This window comes from Mytilus trossulus, chromosome 13, assembly GCF_036588685.1.
Source record: "Mytilus trossulus isolate FHL-02 chromosome 13, PNRI_Mtr1.1.1.hap1, whole genome shotgun sequence".
In the NCBI taxonomy this organism is placed as follows: Eukaryota; Metazoa; Mollusca; class Bivalvia; order Mytilida; family Mytilidae; genus Mytilus; species Mytilus trossulus.
The window spans coordinates 52,933,839-52,954,614 of NC_086385.1; the positions used below are offsets into that span (position 1 = coordinate 52,933,839).

Here is a 20,776-nt window from a genome sequence, read left to right on the forward strand (position 1 = left end):
GCTGACTATGCGGTATGGGCTTTGCTCATTGTTGAAGGCCGTACGGTGACCTATAGTTGTTAATGTTTGTGTCATTTTAGTCTTTTGTGGATAGTTGTCTCATTGGAAATCATACCACATCTTCTTTTGTATATGTTTTTATTTTCCATATAAAAACAAACAACTTTTGGCAAAATTTAGTTTTGAAGGTTCTTTTTATTGTTATCGTTTATTTTCAATGAAATTAACACAAATATTTGTAGCCTTTTAAATACCGGGATACATAGTTTCCTTTAATTAATTTTGGTAAAAGTTTCGTCTGCTCCGCCGTCACAACAAGTAGGGGAATTCCCAACTGATATCATGTGACTGATAACAATTTATTTTAATCAATATTTTCTATCATTAAATGATTGCAAACATGTCTCTTGTTAGTTTGAAGGTTTTCCTCTTGATTTACTATTGCAAGATTGCATTTTAAAGTGATAACGGTTTTAAAGTGTTATTTTCAACATTAGTTCACAAGGGGCTGCAGGTGCCCGCCAAGTCGTCTTTAAACTGGTAGCTGTTGATGGATTAAAAGGAACCACAACAGCTAATTTCGACCGAAAACCAGTCATGATTTATAATATTAAAACACATACGGACTGGTTATCATATATCCGGAATAAAGTTGATAGACCGAACCTAGACAGGAACACATATTAGTTTATAGCTGAGATCCTCGATAATCTGAAAAGGGTTGAAATAGGGTCTTATTTAGTCTTGTGCATTATTTTTAACTTGCAATTTAATTTGTATCTGAATTCAATTGAATGATGTTCATTGCCCCCCCCCCCCCCCCCCCTAATACTGAATAAAATACCCAAACACAGTATCACGAATCAATTTTCTCTTATTTATTACAGATCAACCAACTATGAATGCAACATTGCCAGAAGAAGATGCCAGCCGGGGTTCTCTATGAATCTGAAGCATCACTGATTAGTGACAGTCCACCCCCGCCCAGTCCACAAAGTCCGTCTCTACTTACAGGGTATGACCCCATCCTGACACAAACAGTCGTCTCCCATGTTCCAGAAAAAAACATAGGACAGAAAAGCAGAAGTAAGTTGTAAATGTAAAAAAAGAAGATGTGGTATGATTGCCAATGAGACAACTCCCCACAAGAGACCAAAATGACACAGAAATTTAACAACTACAGGTCACTGTAACACGTGTAAGCCACCTTCAACCAAAACGATATTGAGTTCATAAGTAGAATGAATATTTTCCCGAAATTTTAGATTCTTTTAAAAATATTTTTCTACCGTACTATGGGGATGTATACAAGAACTCTTTAAAAATGTGTTGTGGAAACAGGTTCCGCTAGTTTATTTGGTCAACACTTTTTTCTCGATACAATGCATAAAATTAAATTTGTCAATGGATGTTTATATTTCAAACAATGTACCTCAAAGTGGGATTTTGCTATCATACGGTTATTCATGACAATGCAGTCATATTAATATCATATTAATATCACTAAATCTAACAATCTTTCAAACCTAAACCTAAAAAAGATTCACAAATTCTGCTCAAGATAGAACAATATGTGATAGTGATTTATAGTGATATTTTTCCTTATAATAACTTTAAATGTATTCAAGTTTTAGTTATGTCAGCACCTAAATAAGTGGGGGGAGTTCAATACTTAATTGATAGGGATGTGTTCTGTTGGAAAAGGGGAATATTTTAGAGACAGATTTGAGCAGGGGCGGATCCAGCCATTTTAAAAAGGGGGGTTCCCAACCCAGGACAAAGGGGGGGGGGTCCAACTATATGTCCCCATTTAAATGCATTGATCGGCCAAAAAAGGGGGGTTCCAACCCCCGGAACCACCCCCCCCCCCTGGATCGCCAATGGCCCATCTCTTCCCCCTTCTGTGGGAAAAAGTTAGATGGTTATTTAGAGAATTACTGAAGCATGACCGGAGTGGGACCACGCTTGTGAAAATTCCTGGATCCACTAATGAAATAAGGGCTAAGATTCTGTATGTAATGTTCATTTAAGTTACGGAGAGACTTTTTCTGATGTGAAAAATGACAGTCTCAGACTGCGCTTCTTAGTATGTACAAGTAATGTACAAGTAATTGGAACTTTTTTTACCTTTTCATATATTTCTGACAGTTTCCCCCACCTATTCACACTTTTTAAGCCGGAAAACGTGACATATTCTGACTGGCACTTCCAATCATTTTGTATATAAACAGACATAGGAAGTGGACCCTGAGTTGTGAGTAGCTATTTGTTGGAACTATGCCTTTGAATCGATCAATAAAAAGAGTTGTAAAATTATTTATTTTTATTATTTGTAGGACAGTGAGAACACCTTCGAAAAAGGTAACAGTGCAGGATATACACGACATGCAGTATCTTGCACTGCAAGGTAAATTAGAGATACAAGAGAAGCAGAAAATTCAAATGGACCTAGAGAAGAGCAAACTGGAACTTCAAATTGAGCTGTTACAGAAGATAGTGGGTGGCAATTCAGAACCGGTTACACTCTCCCAGGCACTTGCCTCTATGTATAAAATGTATAAATATATTAAATTCATTGTTATATTGTTGATTTGTATTTCAGAAATTACTATGAGGCCAACATATTCATTTTGTGTGCACACTCCGATGTGAAAGAAAATAGTTATTACAATTTAGCCACACCTAATGTACCTCCATCATTTAAAGAACAATAAGTGATACATGAATCAAAATTTTTTTTAAACAAATGACAAGTATTTCAACCAAAGGCTCAATGATCTAAGGATGTAATAGTGCAACTGCACGAACAGGAAGCTAGCTCCTAGGTGTCATTTTTGACCTCTTGCAAGGAATGATATATCTTTATATCCTCGCTGTAATTATTCTACATACCTTTCCAAATCAACAGCCTTTAATTTTAATGGTTGTCAGTTGTTAATGTATTTCATTTATTTGTTTTGGTTTATTTATTACATAATTCTGGTGATTGGTTTAACTTATATGAGAATTGTTTTACAATTGTCGCACTGGAACCTATAATTGCTGCTATAGAGGAAATTTGGTCTTGGATTAATTAATGTTTCGGGATAACACTTTGTCTCATTGGCAATCATGATGATGGAAGTTTTTAATGACCTTGACAGTCCTTGCACTGTCGGCCATGGCTTGTGCCCTTTTTTGGGGCATTTAAATTTTTTTTTTTCCATATGGTAATTGATATAATCAATTGGCAATCATACAACACATTATTATTCTTATACTGAAGTGCAGTTGCCCGGCTACTGGGTTTTTGATTTCATAGGCGACTAACTGCTCACCATTTACTATACCAATATTGAAGCCGAAAATGCACACTTCCTCTCTCAACAGATTGTCAAAGTGATCATATAAAGATTTGTTACTATTTTCAAATTTCCTCATTTTTTTTAAATGAAAGACAATGTAAAAATGTATGAAAATATGAAAAAATAAAAACATGCAATTTATTAGGCAAAAATGTGGTAGCAAAATGGTCCCGTATGCCTTTTCCGTCCTGTGGACCATTATAGGGCGGCATCTGAGGTTGATTGTCAATCAATTGTTCTTCTTCAACTTCATGTTCATTCCTCATGATAGCAATATTGTGCAGAAAACCATAAGCAATGATGATTCGGCAAGCTTTATCAGGTTTCATTCGGATCTGGAATACAATTTAAAAACATTTATTTTAAAGTGTGACAGAAATACTATTTGTATGTAGCATGAATTAACGTTGCTCATGAATAAGATTGATATTAAGTAAATCTATTACGAAAACACTATAATTTAATTAAAAAAGGGACCAAATCAAGCATGAAGCTGAACAAACAGTCCAACTGATGATGTACTGTTACATTCACGATTTAATAAAGAAAGTTACAGTAATGACTAACTTGGAGCAGTTACTCCAACAGGACTACATGAGGTTACCGAACTAACATTACCAATTTTCAAACTGGATCCCTGTTATCCGTATAATTTTAGGGTTTTGGTCTGTGTGATGAATTGTTGATCATTGTGTTCTTGTCCCGGCTTGACATTTAACGTGTTTCTGAGGTCAGCTTTATCAGCCCTTAAATATACAACTGATTTATCAGTTTTTTCGATTTAAAAAAAAAAGGAGATTTGGTGTAATTGTTAATTTTATAACTAAAATGTATGTATCCTGCAAAGTTAAAATGAAGTGGATGCAAGCAATTATAGGCAACCATACTGTGGTCAGCAAAAAAAAAATGCATAATAGGCTTTAAAGGCCTCGACAGAGAAGGGGACAATTATGAATACCTTAACCGAAATTTAGAGAAATAAAAAAATGTGCTGATGACAGCAGTCTCACAAGAAAAAAAACTAAAAAAATATAAGGGCATACACCATGTCAAATATTCATATTACTACTATGATTATTTGTAAAGAATTAATTGTACCTCTGATCCTAGAATGTGAAAGCGCTTCTGCCATATTCCAAATGTCCTTTCTATTGTTGACCTTGTTGAGCAATGTCTTCTGTTAAACCTTGCTTAACCTCTACCAGCAGCTGGTTGTCTGTATGGTGTCAGTAAAACTGTCTGCAGGGATAGCCACTGTCTCCTAACAATACACCTTGTCCAATTCCTTGATATCCATTCTCAAGATGTTGTCCTATGGCTGAAGTTCTGAAAACATGATAATCATGCGCTGATCCTGGCCACCTAGCACTGATGTTGGTGAATCTACCTTTAAACAAAAATATGATAATTGAAAAAGGGGAAAACGTAGTTCCATAATTCACAAGTCAGTGAATGTGAATAAGTATGGTGAACCCAAAGCTGTTTATTTCTGTGTCATTAAATCTCTTGTGAGTTGTCCCATTAGCAATCATTAACACATCTTCTTTTATGTGCATGCATAGTTTGTCCATTATAGTTTCAGACATTAAAATATTGGCCGAATTTGCAATGTGATGAAAACAAAATATGTATAGTAACAATTCAGATAAACAGTGACATCGGGTATCGAAGTTATATGCTCCCTTAAACACTTTTTTTTTTAAATGTATTGAACAATATGGATAGAACAATCGGACTGGCTTAAGGATTGGTCACTTTTTCCCAACCGAAAAGAAGGGGGGGGGGGGCTAAGTATTGTATAATTGGTCACTTATTTTGTTTTATGTTTTTTTTTGTTTTTGTTTTTTTTTGGGGGGGGGACATTTTGAATTAAATCCATAATGTATTCAAACTACAGGAGGCACATTATTTGTTCACGTTTCAAAGTTTATAAGCCTGACCAAATTCTACCTGAAGCTGATAAGGGTGGATGGGCAAATCTTTAAAACTATTTTGATAAAAAAATCTATGTTTTAATTCACTCGGTCCAGCATATTTAAAAGTGAAACGGTAAAAGCAGAGACACATATATGTGTATATATGTCTCTGGTAAAAGAAACACATTGATTCTACATATCCAATAAAAAGTATAATTATGACAAGATTGAGTTGTCTTTCTTTTTCCATCGATTTTCAAATTAGCTGAAAGCCAGTTCAACAGAAAACCAGCCATGTATATGGTCAAGGACGATTGCAGATGTCAAGAAAAAGGACGGACACAATGCATGTTGTAAACATAAAATAGGTAGAAAACAGTGTTTTAAATTACCTTCATGGTCACAAATGACTTGTACGTTGATGCTGTGGAACCCCTTTCGGTTAACAAATGCTGGTTCATCAATGCTAGGCCCAGTAATCCGTATGTGAGTCCCATCAATGCATCCAACCACGTTTGGAAAACAAGCCTTTTCATAAAACCCAGCTCTTATCACGTTCTTCCTCTGGTTATCTGGCCGCGATATGAAATCATCCTTCCTGGCAACTAATGATTCCGTCACACGGTCAATCACCCGAGACACAGTTGATTTGTCAAATCCCATCGTGTCCCCAACAACTTGCAAGTGTGATCCACTTCCATAAAACCTCAAGGCAATCATAACCTGTTGTTTATTTATTTTTACTTAAATTCTTCAAATGAAAGAAACGCTGTATTTGTTTTGCGGTTGCGAATATCTTTTCTGCCTTTACCTTAATCAGGAAGGCAACTTAAATTTAGAAGTCAAGGATATATAACAATAGATTACATGAAGATCACTTTTAACTCTGGGGGATATGCAAATTCGTCTGTAGTCCATTATATAATTTTTTAAAAGATGTTTATACGATATCCTTCGATATGTTAACATTCCTTTTTGAAATTTGAGACATATCAATTTTTTAACCGATGTGAGTTATTTAAAAACAATGTATGTGCCAAGCGTACCGGAAATACAATTACAAAAGATACCTTAGATGATATTGATAGTAGGAAAAGAAACACATTCTTATACACAATGAGAACATGCATTGTGGTTAAAGGTTTACATATATTAAGTGGGAAATCGTAGTGAACAAACTGTTAAAATTCAGCGCCAGAAATTCTCAAATAGTGATACAGCATATATATATATATATACTACTGGAAACATTTTTAAGGAAGTATACTGATAAATATTTTGTGGGGAATAACGACGATGTGTTGTCCCATTTATCATACTATACAGTTATCGCTTTAAAATTGCACCCACTGTCGGACAACGTTTGTGTATTGATGTTGACGAATGTTGTATGAACATACGTGATCTCAAAATGTGTATTGCAGTCGCATTCCATAGTCGTCTTTCTTGACCTTATACGTAAATTGTTTAATTATAATTTAGAATGCCAGACGCGTGTTTCGTCTTCATAAGACTCATCAGTGAAGCTCAGATCAAAAGAATTATAAAGCCAAGAAGTACAAATATAGATTAGTTACAGTTATATGTTTGTTTTGAAGCATTTCTATAGAGAATTAAACCCATTTTCTTCTGACAGACAGACATGAACAGCAAGATAAATTCCATATCATCGAGTTCAAAACTTAAATATGTGTACAAAACAAACCATGAAAAAATGTCAATTCAAAATTGTGAGGCGTGGGACAATCATCTCCTTTTTTCTTTAAAATCGAACAATGTTTTGTTATTTATCTTTACTGTTGAAACTAGTTGTTAAAATGTAACAATGAATCATTATTTTCTTTGAGCGATGTTTTATTGTTGTCCATTCAATATTGTTTTCTGCGAACCATTTTTCATCTTAATGTGTGATTTTAATATTTTTTACGCGGGACTCGATTGATTTTAGATAGAAAATAAATGCAATAAATATGAGTTTTTCCTGTCTTTCAAAGCAAAACTAATACTGTAAAATCAGAAATTATTGCGTTCATTTATTATTGCGATTTTGTCATTTTAAATTAAATGCGATTTTAATTATTACGATTTTGAGAAAAGTCATGCTCAATTCAGTTAAGATATTACTAAATGCGAGTTTTAATTATTGCGTTTACAACTCTGTCGCATTATTCGCAATAATAAAAACCTCGCAATAATTTCTGAATTTACAGTATACAGAATATTTGTTTTCATTCATGATGAGAAAAGATTATTTATTTTTTATATAATAAGGGGCTAGAATATATATTTCTAAAATATGCCAGGCCCCACCTCAAAATCAAATCATTGTCCCTTTACATATCATATGAATCTGATTTTGTTAAAATATCATAAACAGAATATTACATTGCAAAATCCGTATCGCATGCTGTATCACCGCGAGAAACCAATATCAGTCCCGAGAGACGAAGTCCAAATGCGTACATTGCAGTTTCCAGAAGGGGGAGAAACAAAGTCATCATTGTATGAAAATGCATAAACACCAGTGCCAAAAGCTTTGTTAAACACAATTCAATCAATCAATTCTTTGATTTTGCCATGTATTATTCTATATGTATACAATTATTGCATTTCGTTAGTGGTTTATGTATATAAAGTTAGCGGGCGGTACGTTATACCAAGAAATACTATAGCAAACTATAGCTTATCAAAGAAATCATTTGATACCATTTGTATAGATAAATAGTCTAGAAGATCTTCATTTTATACACACTGAAAGAGGGGGTTATCGTCTTTAAGCAGTATCAGGTAGGTTTTCACTATATAAATGTATTTAGAATATCAAACTGGAACATTGAGCCCTCTGTAAACATAGCAGACAGGAAGTTTGTCCTAATTCCGTTTGATCTTGTTTGTATCTTTATATTAACTAACTATCGTCATAACTTTTAGAAAATTTAGAGATCGAGGGTATCTCAGCGTCATATAAATTTTCACTATAGTATACATTTATCATGTTTATATATATCTTTATTTGTTTTGGCTTTATGGAATTATTTCTTTATTTATTTTAAATGTTACTAGAGTTTTCGTTTAATAAAACATTAAAAATTCATGAAAGTAAAAAAAAACCACTAATGTCGTACTATTGACAAAACTGTATATTTCATTAAAATAAATGTAGGTGTTTATGTTGGATAGGACAACGAGAATTTACGACAGCTTCAAGGGGTCATAAAACGATTTCCCTCATATATTTTCACTCCTTTTGAACTATGATCTATATTTAAGGACGTATTTATATTTATAAAACGTGATGCATAAACCTGACATACTGTTTAGTCTAAATATGACTTAATACATTGATAATAACAGATTGTAGCTGAAGGAAATTTCACAATATTTGCTTATTAGAGTAAATAACTTTCGTCAAATAGGAACAGACATTAATGCCCTTTTGGTGTTTTTTTACCTAAAAAGTTTATAAAAAATTAACTGAGGTGAAATGTAGGTATTCCTTGTGATAAAAATAAGAATCATGAGATAAGCGAAGTTATGTACATATCCAATCCGCTTAGAGAAAACACGTGAATCTTTTATATAACATTTTGATTAAAAATTATGTTTTAGTTGAATGACAATTCACATGGCAGGTGATGGGTAAATAGTAAGAGACTACTTCCCGTTTGATAGAGTTCATTCGAATCTTCAGTTCCTTTTTGTCACCTCGACTGTTGATCGAATTCATGAATAGAAAGTATGAGAGGTGTCCACCGATCAACGTGTCATTTAAATATAATATATGTACACTCTTACATATTTTAGGTTTTCAATTGTATATGATGTTTTGGCATATGTAGAATTTCTAAATGTACTTTCATTAACATCAATGCGCAGATACCAAATAAAGGTAACAGTTGTTTACCTATTTCCAGTAGTCATAAATCGATTGCGAGAAAACAAATCCTCCAAAGGAAAGCTTCGTACCACGAACCGATGTTTCTGGAACTAGAATTCTTGAGACAACTCAACACAGAAAAATAGCAAAATTTGAGTCAACTATATTTTCAACTGATGTTCATTGTTTGTTTATGGAAAAAGACTCGTTTTTGGGGGAATAAGCGTTGCTAGATCTTTAGCTGTCTATGTAGTATGTGTTTGTGTTTCATTTTTTTCTTGAAATTTCCTCTACCATGAAAGTATGTTTATTGTGCTCTTAAATACATCTTTTTCATTGGAGAACTAATGACGGTCTCAGTAGACAAGTGGTCTAAGTAGTCGAACAACTATATGATTAGCATGTCAACACTGAGGCGGTGAGTTCAAATCATGCATCAGACAGCTACACTCGCCTCTAATCTTAATTGACTAGGTTTATTAGTTTAAAATCTGTCAATTTAATCAAGCAATTAAGGATGTACTCTTCTGACTATTTTAAAGTAATTTGGAAGTTGTCAACGGGGGATAACTCGCGAGTTACTGATGTCGCAAAATGGCTGAAAAAGTCATATTTCGCAGAAGATAAATATCATCGTTTAAATTTTTTCCATATGTTCATTTAGTCAATAATAAATTAATAAAAGGTAAATAGAAATGGTTGTATAAAAATAGAACAACTGACTAAAAGGTCCGGATGTGAGTCGCCAATGTTAACAATCGTCTGCCAGTAGATATTGTTTACATTGATAATGGTACGCAAAGTGAAAGGTTTTGAGAGTAAAAAGCAGACGGAGCGGTTACGGAAGGTTTTACAGGGTCTAGTAGATCGTAGAAGTGAAAGATGTGCAACAGATGACAAGGTTCCTTCCGTTTTGAAGGACCATACCTAAGCATCCGCGAATGATGTCACCCCTCCCCCTAAACGTCGCGGAGCAGTTGTTTTCAACTTCGATACAAACTTCCTGGTCTATGAGCAGACGCATAGTGGAACTTGGTGTTCTTGCAGAGGGTCTGTCTTGTGGTAAAACGTGTGGACTACCTCTGCAGTTGACTCATGCATCTGGCATTGTGACATATGGATTGTCAGCTATTATCAAGGTTAAAATTCACATGGTAGCTTCCTAATACTTGGTTATGGTGGAATCTCATCGTTTTAAGTGACCTTCTATAAGGGTTGGGTCTGTGACTAAAATAATGCATCTATTCAATTTGTCAAATGGACTGCTTTAGGATTTAATATTTGTAAAGTATCAACAACTCTACCCAACACAGGATTATTACAGGAAACTTTTTTTGTTTTGTATTTAATACATAACTAACTGCATTATAAACCAACTTGAATAATGGACATTGACAGGGTGAAATAAAGCTGATGGTAATAATTTGGAAAACTATTAATCTTTTTTTGCAGTCACTTAATTTTTTGTATATTTATATATTGATGTACAGTGTTTAATTGAAAATGGACAAACACAGCTTATGGGGCTGAGGTCAGGTAATAGAAAAAAATGACTCTTAGTCAATGGCTTAATTCTCTAAAGCTTACAAGTAAAAAGTTATAACAATCATTTCACTCCCAATAGTATACACAATTTGCATCGGCAAACATTGTTTTACTGTTGAATGTATAAAACACACTGCATGAAGTTAGTACATATTGCATTACATTAAATTGTAATAGATTTATAGGAATATTTTTCTTAACATGTTAGATACCATGTTATAATAACAGATATCTTCACATAAACAATGTTGCAACTGGGAAAAGACATAACAAGATATGGGATGCCAACACAAAATAAGCTACAGGTATTTGTAGTGAACAATGACTGTGTCTACAGTCTAAACACAATTTTGCAAATGATAACTAGAGCAAATTATTATTACCCCTGGTAAAAATGTCTAGAGGCACACAAATATACATGCAGTATCTGATGACAACCACTTAAATTACAGGATGATCGTAAGACTTTCAATGTTCAATTTTCTCTTTTTAATTTCAGTTATGGTACTAACTGGTATTGGAGGGAGACAAGTCAACACATTCCTCACAGCTCTCAATATACCACCTGTGAGCAATACATTACTCTGTGCAAGGCGCAAGGAATCAGGAAGTGCTATATAGACTGTAGCAGAAAGCACCATGGCTCTATGGCTATCCGAAGAACTTGATATTACAAAGAAGTAGGTGCATATATGATCTAACTGAAATCTATTTATCGTATAGTGGTTGTGATTAAACTGCATGTATATAAACAAAGACATGTAAACGATCTGAATTTGTATTGAAGACTGAAGGTACATGTAACGTCATAAGCATAAGACGTCAAAATATAAGAATACAATTATGCCGTGTAACTCTTTAGTTTTCTATGTTGTGTCGTGTGTGCTGTTGTTTGTTTGTCTTTTTCATTTTTAGCCATGGCGTTGTCAGTTTGTTTTAGATTTATGAGTTTGACTGTCCCTTTGGTATCTTTCGTCCCTCTTTTATAGTAACGTTATATTCTGTGTGTGATTTCAAACACTATTATTGCCCTTGAAAAAAATCTACCCTCTCTAAAAGAAAGGTAAGGCATGCCTGTCATTTAAAAAAAAGTTTCTACCGGACAAAACCAGAATTTGTCAAATGGAATAGGAGTCCCCCTTTTTCATTGAGAAATCTGAACTATAAAAAAGTGGTTTAAAAAAATCTTAATTGCTGAATTAATAGGAACCAGTCTTTCAGGTAATGCATGCAAAAAAGTAACCAATATAAATGTTAATGAACCAAGATAAACCCTGTCAATTCTAAATGGTATAAGGGAGATAATCAAATACAAGGGTAGTAGTACATGTAGGCCATACATTATTTTGCATTATGTTAGAATTCTTTAAGTTGAGACGAATCATATTAAGCGAGAAAACGGTAAAACTGGATGTTTCTATTAGAGCTCTAGTTTCTATCTTTATTTTGTTTTTTTCAGAAAATCTGACAGTGATGCATTGATTGTGAGTGTCGATGGAGCCTGGCAGAAAAGAGGAAAACTGAACATATGAATCTTCATGTCGAATTATATAATTGTAGATATACTGTATCGATTTTCCTACTTTAAATATACATATCATCATAAATTCATTATTGCAACACTGCATAATTTAGTACCCGAACCCTTATATCGCAAATGCTATGGGTTTTAAATCAGAATTCAATTATGAAAACTGTTGACCAGAAAGTTTTTTTAAAAAGATCAAAGTATCGCCAATGAAATACAATGGAAATAAACTTATATCGAACAACATGATAATTGTTGTTTATTTTCCCCTATCTTCGGGTAAAGTATTCTTTATCTATATAGGTATACGTCCAGCTTTTAACAAGAGCAGATAGAAGCAAACCATTAAATATTTTATTATGTTGTACTTATACAATATAAAATTTAGATTCGCATTTAATTTCGAATGCACATGAAAGGTTACAATTCATATTGACATCAATGTCAAAAACAGGCAAACATATCTCAAAAGTAAATATGTTGATAGATTATAGTACACAGTGAACAATGTAAGATGTCAAAGTTTTTTCTGTATATACGATAAGTGCAACATATATTTGTTTTTAAAATAGGTAGTGCATTTGTCGAAAGATATAAGAAAGGGAGTCGGTCATCTACATGTGATGCATACGTCCATCGGAAGAACACGACATGCTGTTACTACCAATGTTAACTCGTTTGATATGGGAACGAAGTCCTCAATAACAGTAGAAAATCAGTATCAATAAAAAAAAAAAAATCGGGAAAATTTTCTAGAAATTTCATTGTACTAATGAACTCAAAATCGTTCAATCATTTGTCTTCAAAAACCAAATACATTATAGTCGGATATAGACGGCCCCTACTAAAAAATATGAACAATCCAATTTGGGGGTTCTACATACATGCAAAATGTCAGTTCTGAAGCTATGTTCTTAATTGGGTTGTTTTGTTCTTGTGTAATGTAGATTGATAGGAAATAATGTATCATGTTATTATTCAGAAGTGTGCCATTGAATCTTTGGAAATATCAACCATATTCACATCCCATACGTGTTGTGTCGATCAATCCTGTATGGTTCATCGAATAAAATAAAGCATGGCTAATAGACAAACTCGTTGCAAGGTTTACTTCAAGCGCCGACATGGTAACATCACATGGACTTCATTTACATACATGTCTTGACAACACACTATATTATGTGGTCGGCTTCATGAATAAACACAATAGAAGAGAAAGGCATATGAAACAGAGAACTGTTGATGTATTTGACATTAAGAATGTTTTCAATTATTGACTACTTTTTGCCAAAAAAAACTACAAATAAAAAACTTTAATACAAATCAAGGACAGCATAGAATAATGCATGGAGGAAGACACACTATTGTTCAGCATCGATACAGGATGTAATTTCAAATCATAGCGTATTTAAAACAAATCTGCATGTATCTACTATCACCTTTAATTTTTGGTTGGGTTCGTGTTGCTTATTCTTTAGTTTTCTATGTTGTGTCATGTGTTCTATTGTATGTCTGTTTGTCTTCTTTCATTTTTTGCAAGGCGTTGTCAGTTTATTTTCGATTTATAAGTTTGAATGTTCCTCTGTTATCTTGTGTCCCTCGTTTGGTTCTTGCTAAATTATGAAAAAGGGCCAGGTATAATGTTAAGGTTATTTCCAGTTACATATAATTCAGCTGATATCAATGTTCTTTTCGTTGTCAATATAAAGGAACTTGATGCGACTATCATACAAGTGATAGGGTAACCTAGCTTTAAAACCAGGTTCAATCCTATATTTCCTACATAAGAAAATACCAGTACCAGGGAATATGACAGTTGTTATCCATTCGTTTGATTGGGGACAAAATCAAAATGTTGATTTAACTGTAAATAGTGAGTTTATGTTAACAAGAATTATTTGTGTTAACAAACAGGTAGTTTGAGCAATTTTGACAATTTTAATACACTGTTGTGGTTTTTTTTAAAATCTATACGAATCAGCTACTAGGATTCTCATCTGAACCCTTTGGGGCAATATTTGAATACCAAATTGAGAATTTCTAAGGGTTCTAGTCCCAAATGGTTCAACAGTTGAATATAATTCAAAGAATCTGAGGGTCCAAGTCTTCTTTCCAGTCCACTTATTAGTAAGAATTGATTATGTTCGCTTATGTCTCATCAATAGTTTTTGAAATATTTGCCATTTATATCACATATTTATTATATCTTTCCAAAAGATTAAATGGTAAACAATGGAAATTATTTAAAGAATATTTCAATACAGATCTATTAGATGTCTTTGGTAATAACAGTATAATTAATAAAATTGCTTTTGAAGATTCTTTTTTTCTTGCGCTTAAAATAAAAACTTTGGACATCAGATACAAAAAAAATCGATTTAGGAAAGGAATAAGGTTGGCGTAGAAGAAAGATAGGGTCCTGCTGTCAAATTAGAAATATGTATACAGTAATCCTCAACAAAGGGACAAACAAGCGATTGAGCATTGAGTATAACAAAGCTGTTCTGTGTATTATGTATTTGAATGATACTAATCATGTCATTTTCTTAATTACGCTAGCAATTTTTGAAATACTTTAAAGGGAATTTATGCAAGATTACAACAAACACGTGTGTGATAAAATTATATCATATGCTGACTTTTAGTAATATAAAAAATCAGCATGTAATGTTCTTTGTCACTTGTTTATAATGTTATCTTGTTGCTTTCTGTAGTTTCTCAGCATAATCCTTCAGGTTTGCTGGTGTTGAAATAAGTGACATTGGGAACCATGCTATCTTTTCAGCTCCACCTTTCTTCAAGGCGCTATAGACGGCACTGCAACAATTCTTAAAAGCAATATGATAGTTGTTGGTTGTTTTGAACTCATTCCACCAGGTTCTAATAGCTGCCTCGTCAAGTTTTCCGGAAGGAATTTCGTATATGAAATCAGCTGGTTTTCCTTCCCATTCCTCGTCCTCTTCATACGAAGTTGCTGGTTCAGCTTCCACGGATGTCTATAAAACAAATGTACAAAAAAACGAGATCTTAAAGTTCAAGTTGGTTTTTTCCAATATGAATTGAAGTTATGATTCTTGTCTGGAAAATGTTTGTTATTGTTTGCATTTATAACAGAAACTCACTGAGAATCGTTAGGTTGTTTTGTGGTTCTTTATTTTTATTGTCATTTTGGTTGTTGCAGGCGATATCTCATCGTCTGAGGTGCACGATCAGACACCAAATAAATGTTATCTCTAATGACCAAAGTAAATATTTAACAGTGTATTATTGATAAACTTATCATATCAATCAGAATTAAGTTGTTTACGCCAGACTTCCGTGTTGTCTACAAATGACTAATCAGCGACGCTCGAATTAAAAACGTTCACAGTTTTCTAAGGAAAGGTACATAAGAAAATGGCGACTTAGAACTCTTAAATGATTTATAATCACACATTTGTAGCAGACATTTAATATTATACGTTTTATTGTTATAATCATTGTCTGTGCAACCGCCGATCGCACACGAAACACAAAACCACCACCCTTTCTAGTTTCGGATTGGGTTCGACATGCTTGTTTTGCGTGAACCTTAGTTTCTGACGCATATTGCGTCAAATGATTTTTGTTTCAGTTGGTAATGATGTTGTTATTTGTTCTTCAAGTTCAATAACACAACAGTTGATACCATGGTTACTAACAGTCATCCAAAAATGTCGAACTTGAACATGATGTAGTAGAAATAGCATAGACTAAATTTACAGCACCAGATACACATTTCGCCAATCATTGTCTCCTCCGTTATTATCGAGGCCAAAACCTATACAAGCATCTCAGAGCAGTTAAAACCAAACAAAACACTTGAAAGTTTAATAATTTTGAAATTAAACTAACCCATCTCTGGTTGGCAGATTTCGCTTTCTCTTCCTTTGGCCACCAGCTGATATGGGTTCCATCGCTTAAGGTCATCGATCCATGTCCTACATTTCCTCCTCCCTCCGTCCATATGTATATCTTCGATGAATTCTCGCCCATTATAATTTAGCTGAAATAAAATTAGCTCTTGTTTGACATAAACTCATGAATCGTTCGTTCATATAACTTGGTTCTTCCTCACAAAACTTGATTGCTTTATGTTAATGCTATTGCAAATTTATGTAAAAAAGTAAACAAATTAACACATCATCAATAAAAAAGAGTTTGTTCCATTCGTCGTAATCCCAAACCCACCACTCTTTACTTGTCAAAAACATCATCGAATACGAATTAATTCGTATTAATTTAGATTTGCAAACATTATACAACGGAGCGTTGCATGCGAATGCTGAAAATAGGCGGTTGACAACTGGAAAATTGCATTTATCCCTTTTGTAATAAATACTAGTTTTAAGTCTATTAAAATTTGGTGTTTCTTTTGCTTAAGTTCATTTTCGTAATTATCAAATTTAGTACGGTTATTATCAAATACTGTGTTTGTAATCCATTGTCATGAAAATTCAATGTTTTGAAATCTTGTTTATATTTTGATATTATACATAAAATTGAGAATGGAAATGGGGAATGTTGCAAAGCGACAAAAACCCGACCATAGAGCAGGCAACAGCCGAAGGTCACCAATGGGTCTTCAATATAGCGAGAGACTCCCGCACCCGGAAGTGTCCTCCAGCTTACCCCCAAACAAATATGCATACTAGTTGAGTGATAATGGACGTCATACTAAACTCCGAATTATACTCAAGAAACTAAAATTAAAAATATGTTTATAATAGTACTAAAGGTAGGCATTAAACCAAATACATATATTTTTTCATTAAAATTCCATATCTTTAAGAAATGTGCTAATCAAAAATATAACGGTAGAAACTTCACATTTCCAGAACTTAAAAATAGCGAATCAGTTTATAAGTTTGCATTTTCGTGAAATAAACAGCTTCTTTGAAATAATTATTTACAGAAATTCACTAGCTATGTTTACCGGGAATCATTACAGTTAAATTCTGTATCGTAAACCGTAATTTGGGAAACTTATTCATATACTTGTATTTGTAATGTTACAAAATGTCTCCGAAGCTTATTATACATTATAAAACTAACTGATTAACAAAGGTTTACGATGATTAATCACAATATTTATGGACAATCGTTTTTTTTAATCGCATCCTTAAAATTGCTTTGACATATGATAAAAATCGACTTAAAAATTGTTTTTCATCTAATATATGGATCTCTTCAATTTTATAGTTAAATGCGTTCAGTATCTTGAAATAAAAATTTTAGGCTTTGAGAAGCTGAACACTTCGTCATAAACAAGTAAATCTTTTTAATAAAAATCTACAAGATAACTGATACAAATAATTAATTTTGAAAATGAAATGAAGATTTCTACAAAATGAAAATAAAGTACAATTTCTGCAAACATTTAACAAGTTTGAAAACGAATATTGAAAAATTCTCATTTAGCTATATAAAGAATATTTCTATATCGAAAATAACAATTAACGATATAATAACATTCAATTGTCATTTTTATTAAGCTATTAGAATACTTACATAATAAAGAATGTGAAGGAAGTTAACGGATCTCAGAATAGTATACAATTAATGATAAAATATATTAATGAAAGTGAAACTACAATGTTCAGGACGAAAACATTTTGCTTCCTTGATATAATCATTATTATAAGATATGTCTAAAGCGCTTTAAACAAACTTTAAACTTTAATTCGTAATATGAATAAAGTTTTCTATACAATAAATATATTACGCAATTTTTGAAAACATTTTTGGAAAATATCGTGGAACCGTATTATCAAAATTTGCTTACACTATATATTATATAATTATATAACAGTAAAATGTTTCATTACCTGCAGTTATATATTTATTGAAATACTCACGATTACTGTTGTGAAGAATGTGTGAAACCGCTTTTCCAATTGGTGTTGTACATGTTGTACAAGCATGTAAAATCGAAAGTGAAACTACAAAAGTCACAAATTACACGAAAAAACTGCTTTTCGAAACAGCCAAATTCATTAAAAGTAAACAAAAGATACAATCATTTATTATGTTTATTCAATTGCTTCTCAGAAAAACAGAAGACATTTTTTTTTCTTGAAGATATGGCTTACAATGGTTCTTTTTATTTTTTTTTAGATATTCGACTTCATCAGCTATTATCTGCTTAACCTCTTCTTCGAAAACCTATCTATTAAACATATATATAAATATCTTTTATCAATTATAAATATGAAAAGAGGTTCAACTCAACCCCATATATACTAGTAGTATAAGATTAGAAATCGGTAAATACTTTAAAAGTTATGCAATATTCTTTCAATTGCAGAGTAATTGTCAAACAAATGCATAATAGTTAAGTTCAAACCTGTGGAGTTATATCTGTTTAACCTTCCGGAGCACTTGATTTTGATGGGGTTCGTATTGCTTGGTCTTTATTTTTCTAATGTGTTTTGTGTCCTGTTGTTTGTCATTTTGCCTTTTTCTTTTTTTGCAACGGCGTTGTACGTTTATTTGCGAATTATAAGTTTAATTATCGATATTTTACGAAAATTCTGTTGATCTTGCTGACTGATAATTTGTTTTCTTAACAGAGTCTAGTGATATGAAATATATCGCAGAAACCAAAGACTCACGTTGACAATGGAATTAACAAAGTTGTCATAGGTAAAATAGCAATAAAAAGATTATCATTGTTCATCCAAATTCGATTGTTTTTCTTACTTTTGCCGTACCGCCTCAAGCGTGAAATTTTTCTTGTTGAGATGATCAACGATAATGTGAATTCATTTATTTCCATGGGTACAAATTTTCGTGGATTGACCAAAACTTACACTTTCGTGGATATTCAACTGCATGGTTCTGCCAAAGTCTGCTTACAAGCCTATGAAAAATATGTAATTCGTTGAACATTTAAATTAGTGGGTGACCTGTACCCACGAAATCCTCGAAAATTGGTATTCAAGGTAAAAAAATGAATCCAAGGTAATCTATAAATATCTCTTTAAATTTAGTATCTTTTGTTCCTCTTTGGTATTTTATATGAATATACAATCTTGAGAGATTTTGCGCTTAATGACCAGGTTCAATCCACCATTTTCTACATTTGAAAATGTCTGTACCAAGTCGGGAATATGACGGTTGTTGTCCATTCCTTTGATGTGTTTTGTCGTTTGATTTTGCCATTTGATTGGGGACTTTCCGTTTTGAATATTCGTCGGAGTTCAGTATTTTTGTGATTTTACTTTTTTTTAATATAAACAGGAAGATATAACTTTTTTGTTACACATACAAAGCATCTGTGAAACAAAATTTAAAGCATTTATCGCAAAAATGTGTTTGTGTTTTTCAGAATATATTAAGCTAATTTGCTTCTTTGATAATATTATGTTCGATGAATTGATGCACTATTTTTAGTTTTATGCGTGGGATATGAACATATTGAAGTATTTTTATAACACATAATGTTAATGGGAAACCGAAAATATCAATAGCACAATTTCTGTATTCTTTTTCATGTAATGAAGTACTGGACACTTGGTAGATGACATTAGTGCTAGTAATAATAAACAAGGAACCAATTTCACTGAATCAGATGAGCATTTCAACAAATATGTCGATTGATTATCTAGGCCAAATATTTTGAAAATCAAAATCGTATTGAAAATTTGAAGAGCAAAAACAAACAAAAAACGTGAAAAAAATCAGACATCTGTTTAAGGGATATATGTTCCTAATTGAACAATAATTTCCAAAATTTACCCAAACACTCCTTGTAAATTGAAAGTAAAGTAAATATGTTTGCATTTTCGGAAAATATTTAGTGTTATTGAAATGATGCTTAAAATAGATTTATGTTTTGTTCTATTTATAGCGCAAAACCGCGTAAGACTGTTTCATTTGTGTTTATAAAGTTAATGATTGAATAGCTATTACTAGAGAAGAACAAGCCGTTTTTGATAAATTTAAAATAGAAAAACTAGTCAAACGAATAATACGATCACTACTAATTAAATTTACCAAAGTTTCTGCATAAATGACATTTCCACCACTCACACGAACGGTATACCTAAAATCCAAAATGAAGTTGACGTTAGAAATGATAAATCACAGATTGGCTTCAAAATGAACAAAATAAATAATGCATAGTCAGTTATAAGAGGCCACAATCTTTTAAGGATACGTGGCAAGTTAACATACAAATCAATAACAAAAAAACAAACAAAAACACTAGTTTTGGTTGCAAATAAACATACGTTTCGGTTATGAAAAAGGACAAACAAATAAATATCAATATTCAAAATATATTATCAATATGTTTAATCTAGAATAAAATCTGTATGCGAAGATTAAGTTAATAAAAATATAACGCTGGTAATAATAGAGGTGATAATTGCAATCCACATATTTGTTTCGTCGTTACCAATGTTTTGAAATGGTTCATGCTAAAAACTATTTGCTATCATCTCTATTTGTCGGAAAAGCATATCCTTCAAATCATTTCATTGATAGCCTTCGGCTGCTATCTGCTCTTTGGAAGAGATCGTTTCTCTTTGACCAATTCCCCTTT

General features: G+C 32.5%; 2 protein-coding genes across 3 annotated transcripts; both read right to left on the reverse strand.

The window, feature by feature from the left end:
* Positions 1-4,570: 4,570 nt before the first annotated feature.
* LOC134694467 (putative nuclease HARBI1) lies at positions 4,571-5,923 on the reverse strand. Its single transcript, XM_063555478.1, has 2 exons — positions 5,653-5,923; positions 4,571-4,731 (listed from the first exon to the last, which is right to left on the reverse strand). Exons 1-2 carry the CDS (start codon positions 5,921-5,923, stop codon positions 4,571-4,573), a joined length of 432 nt encoding a protein of 143 aa, XP_063411548.1.
* Positions 5,924-14,725: 8,802 nt separating this feature from the next.
* Positions 14,726-18,184, reverse strand: LOC134694969 (multifunctional-autoprocessing repeats-in-toxin-like). 2 transcript variants are annotated; one of them, XM_063556095.1, is made up of 3 exons: positions 17,740-17,808; positions 16,084-16,234; positions 14,726-15,206 (listed from the first exon to the last, which is right to left on the reverse strand). In XM_063556095.1, exons 2-3 carry the CDS (start codon positions 16,222-16,224, stop codon positions 14,904-14,906), a joined length of 444 nt encoding a protein of 147 aa, XP_063412165.1. In that variant the 5' UTR covers positions 16,225-16,234; positions 17,740-17,808; the 3' UTR covers positions 14,726-14,903. The 2 variants fall into 2 exon arrangements, with proteins under 2 accessions (XP_063412165.1, XP_063412164.1); XM_063556094.1 differs by lacking the exon at positions 17,740-17,808 and adding an exon at positions 18,087-18,184 and having other exon boundaries at positions 14,727-15,206.
* Between the last annotated feature and the right edge of the window lie 2,592 nt (positions 18,185-20,776).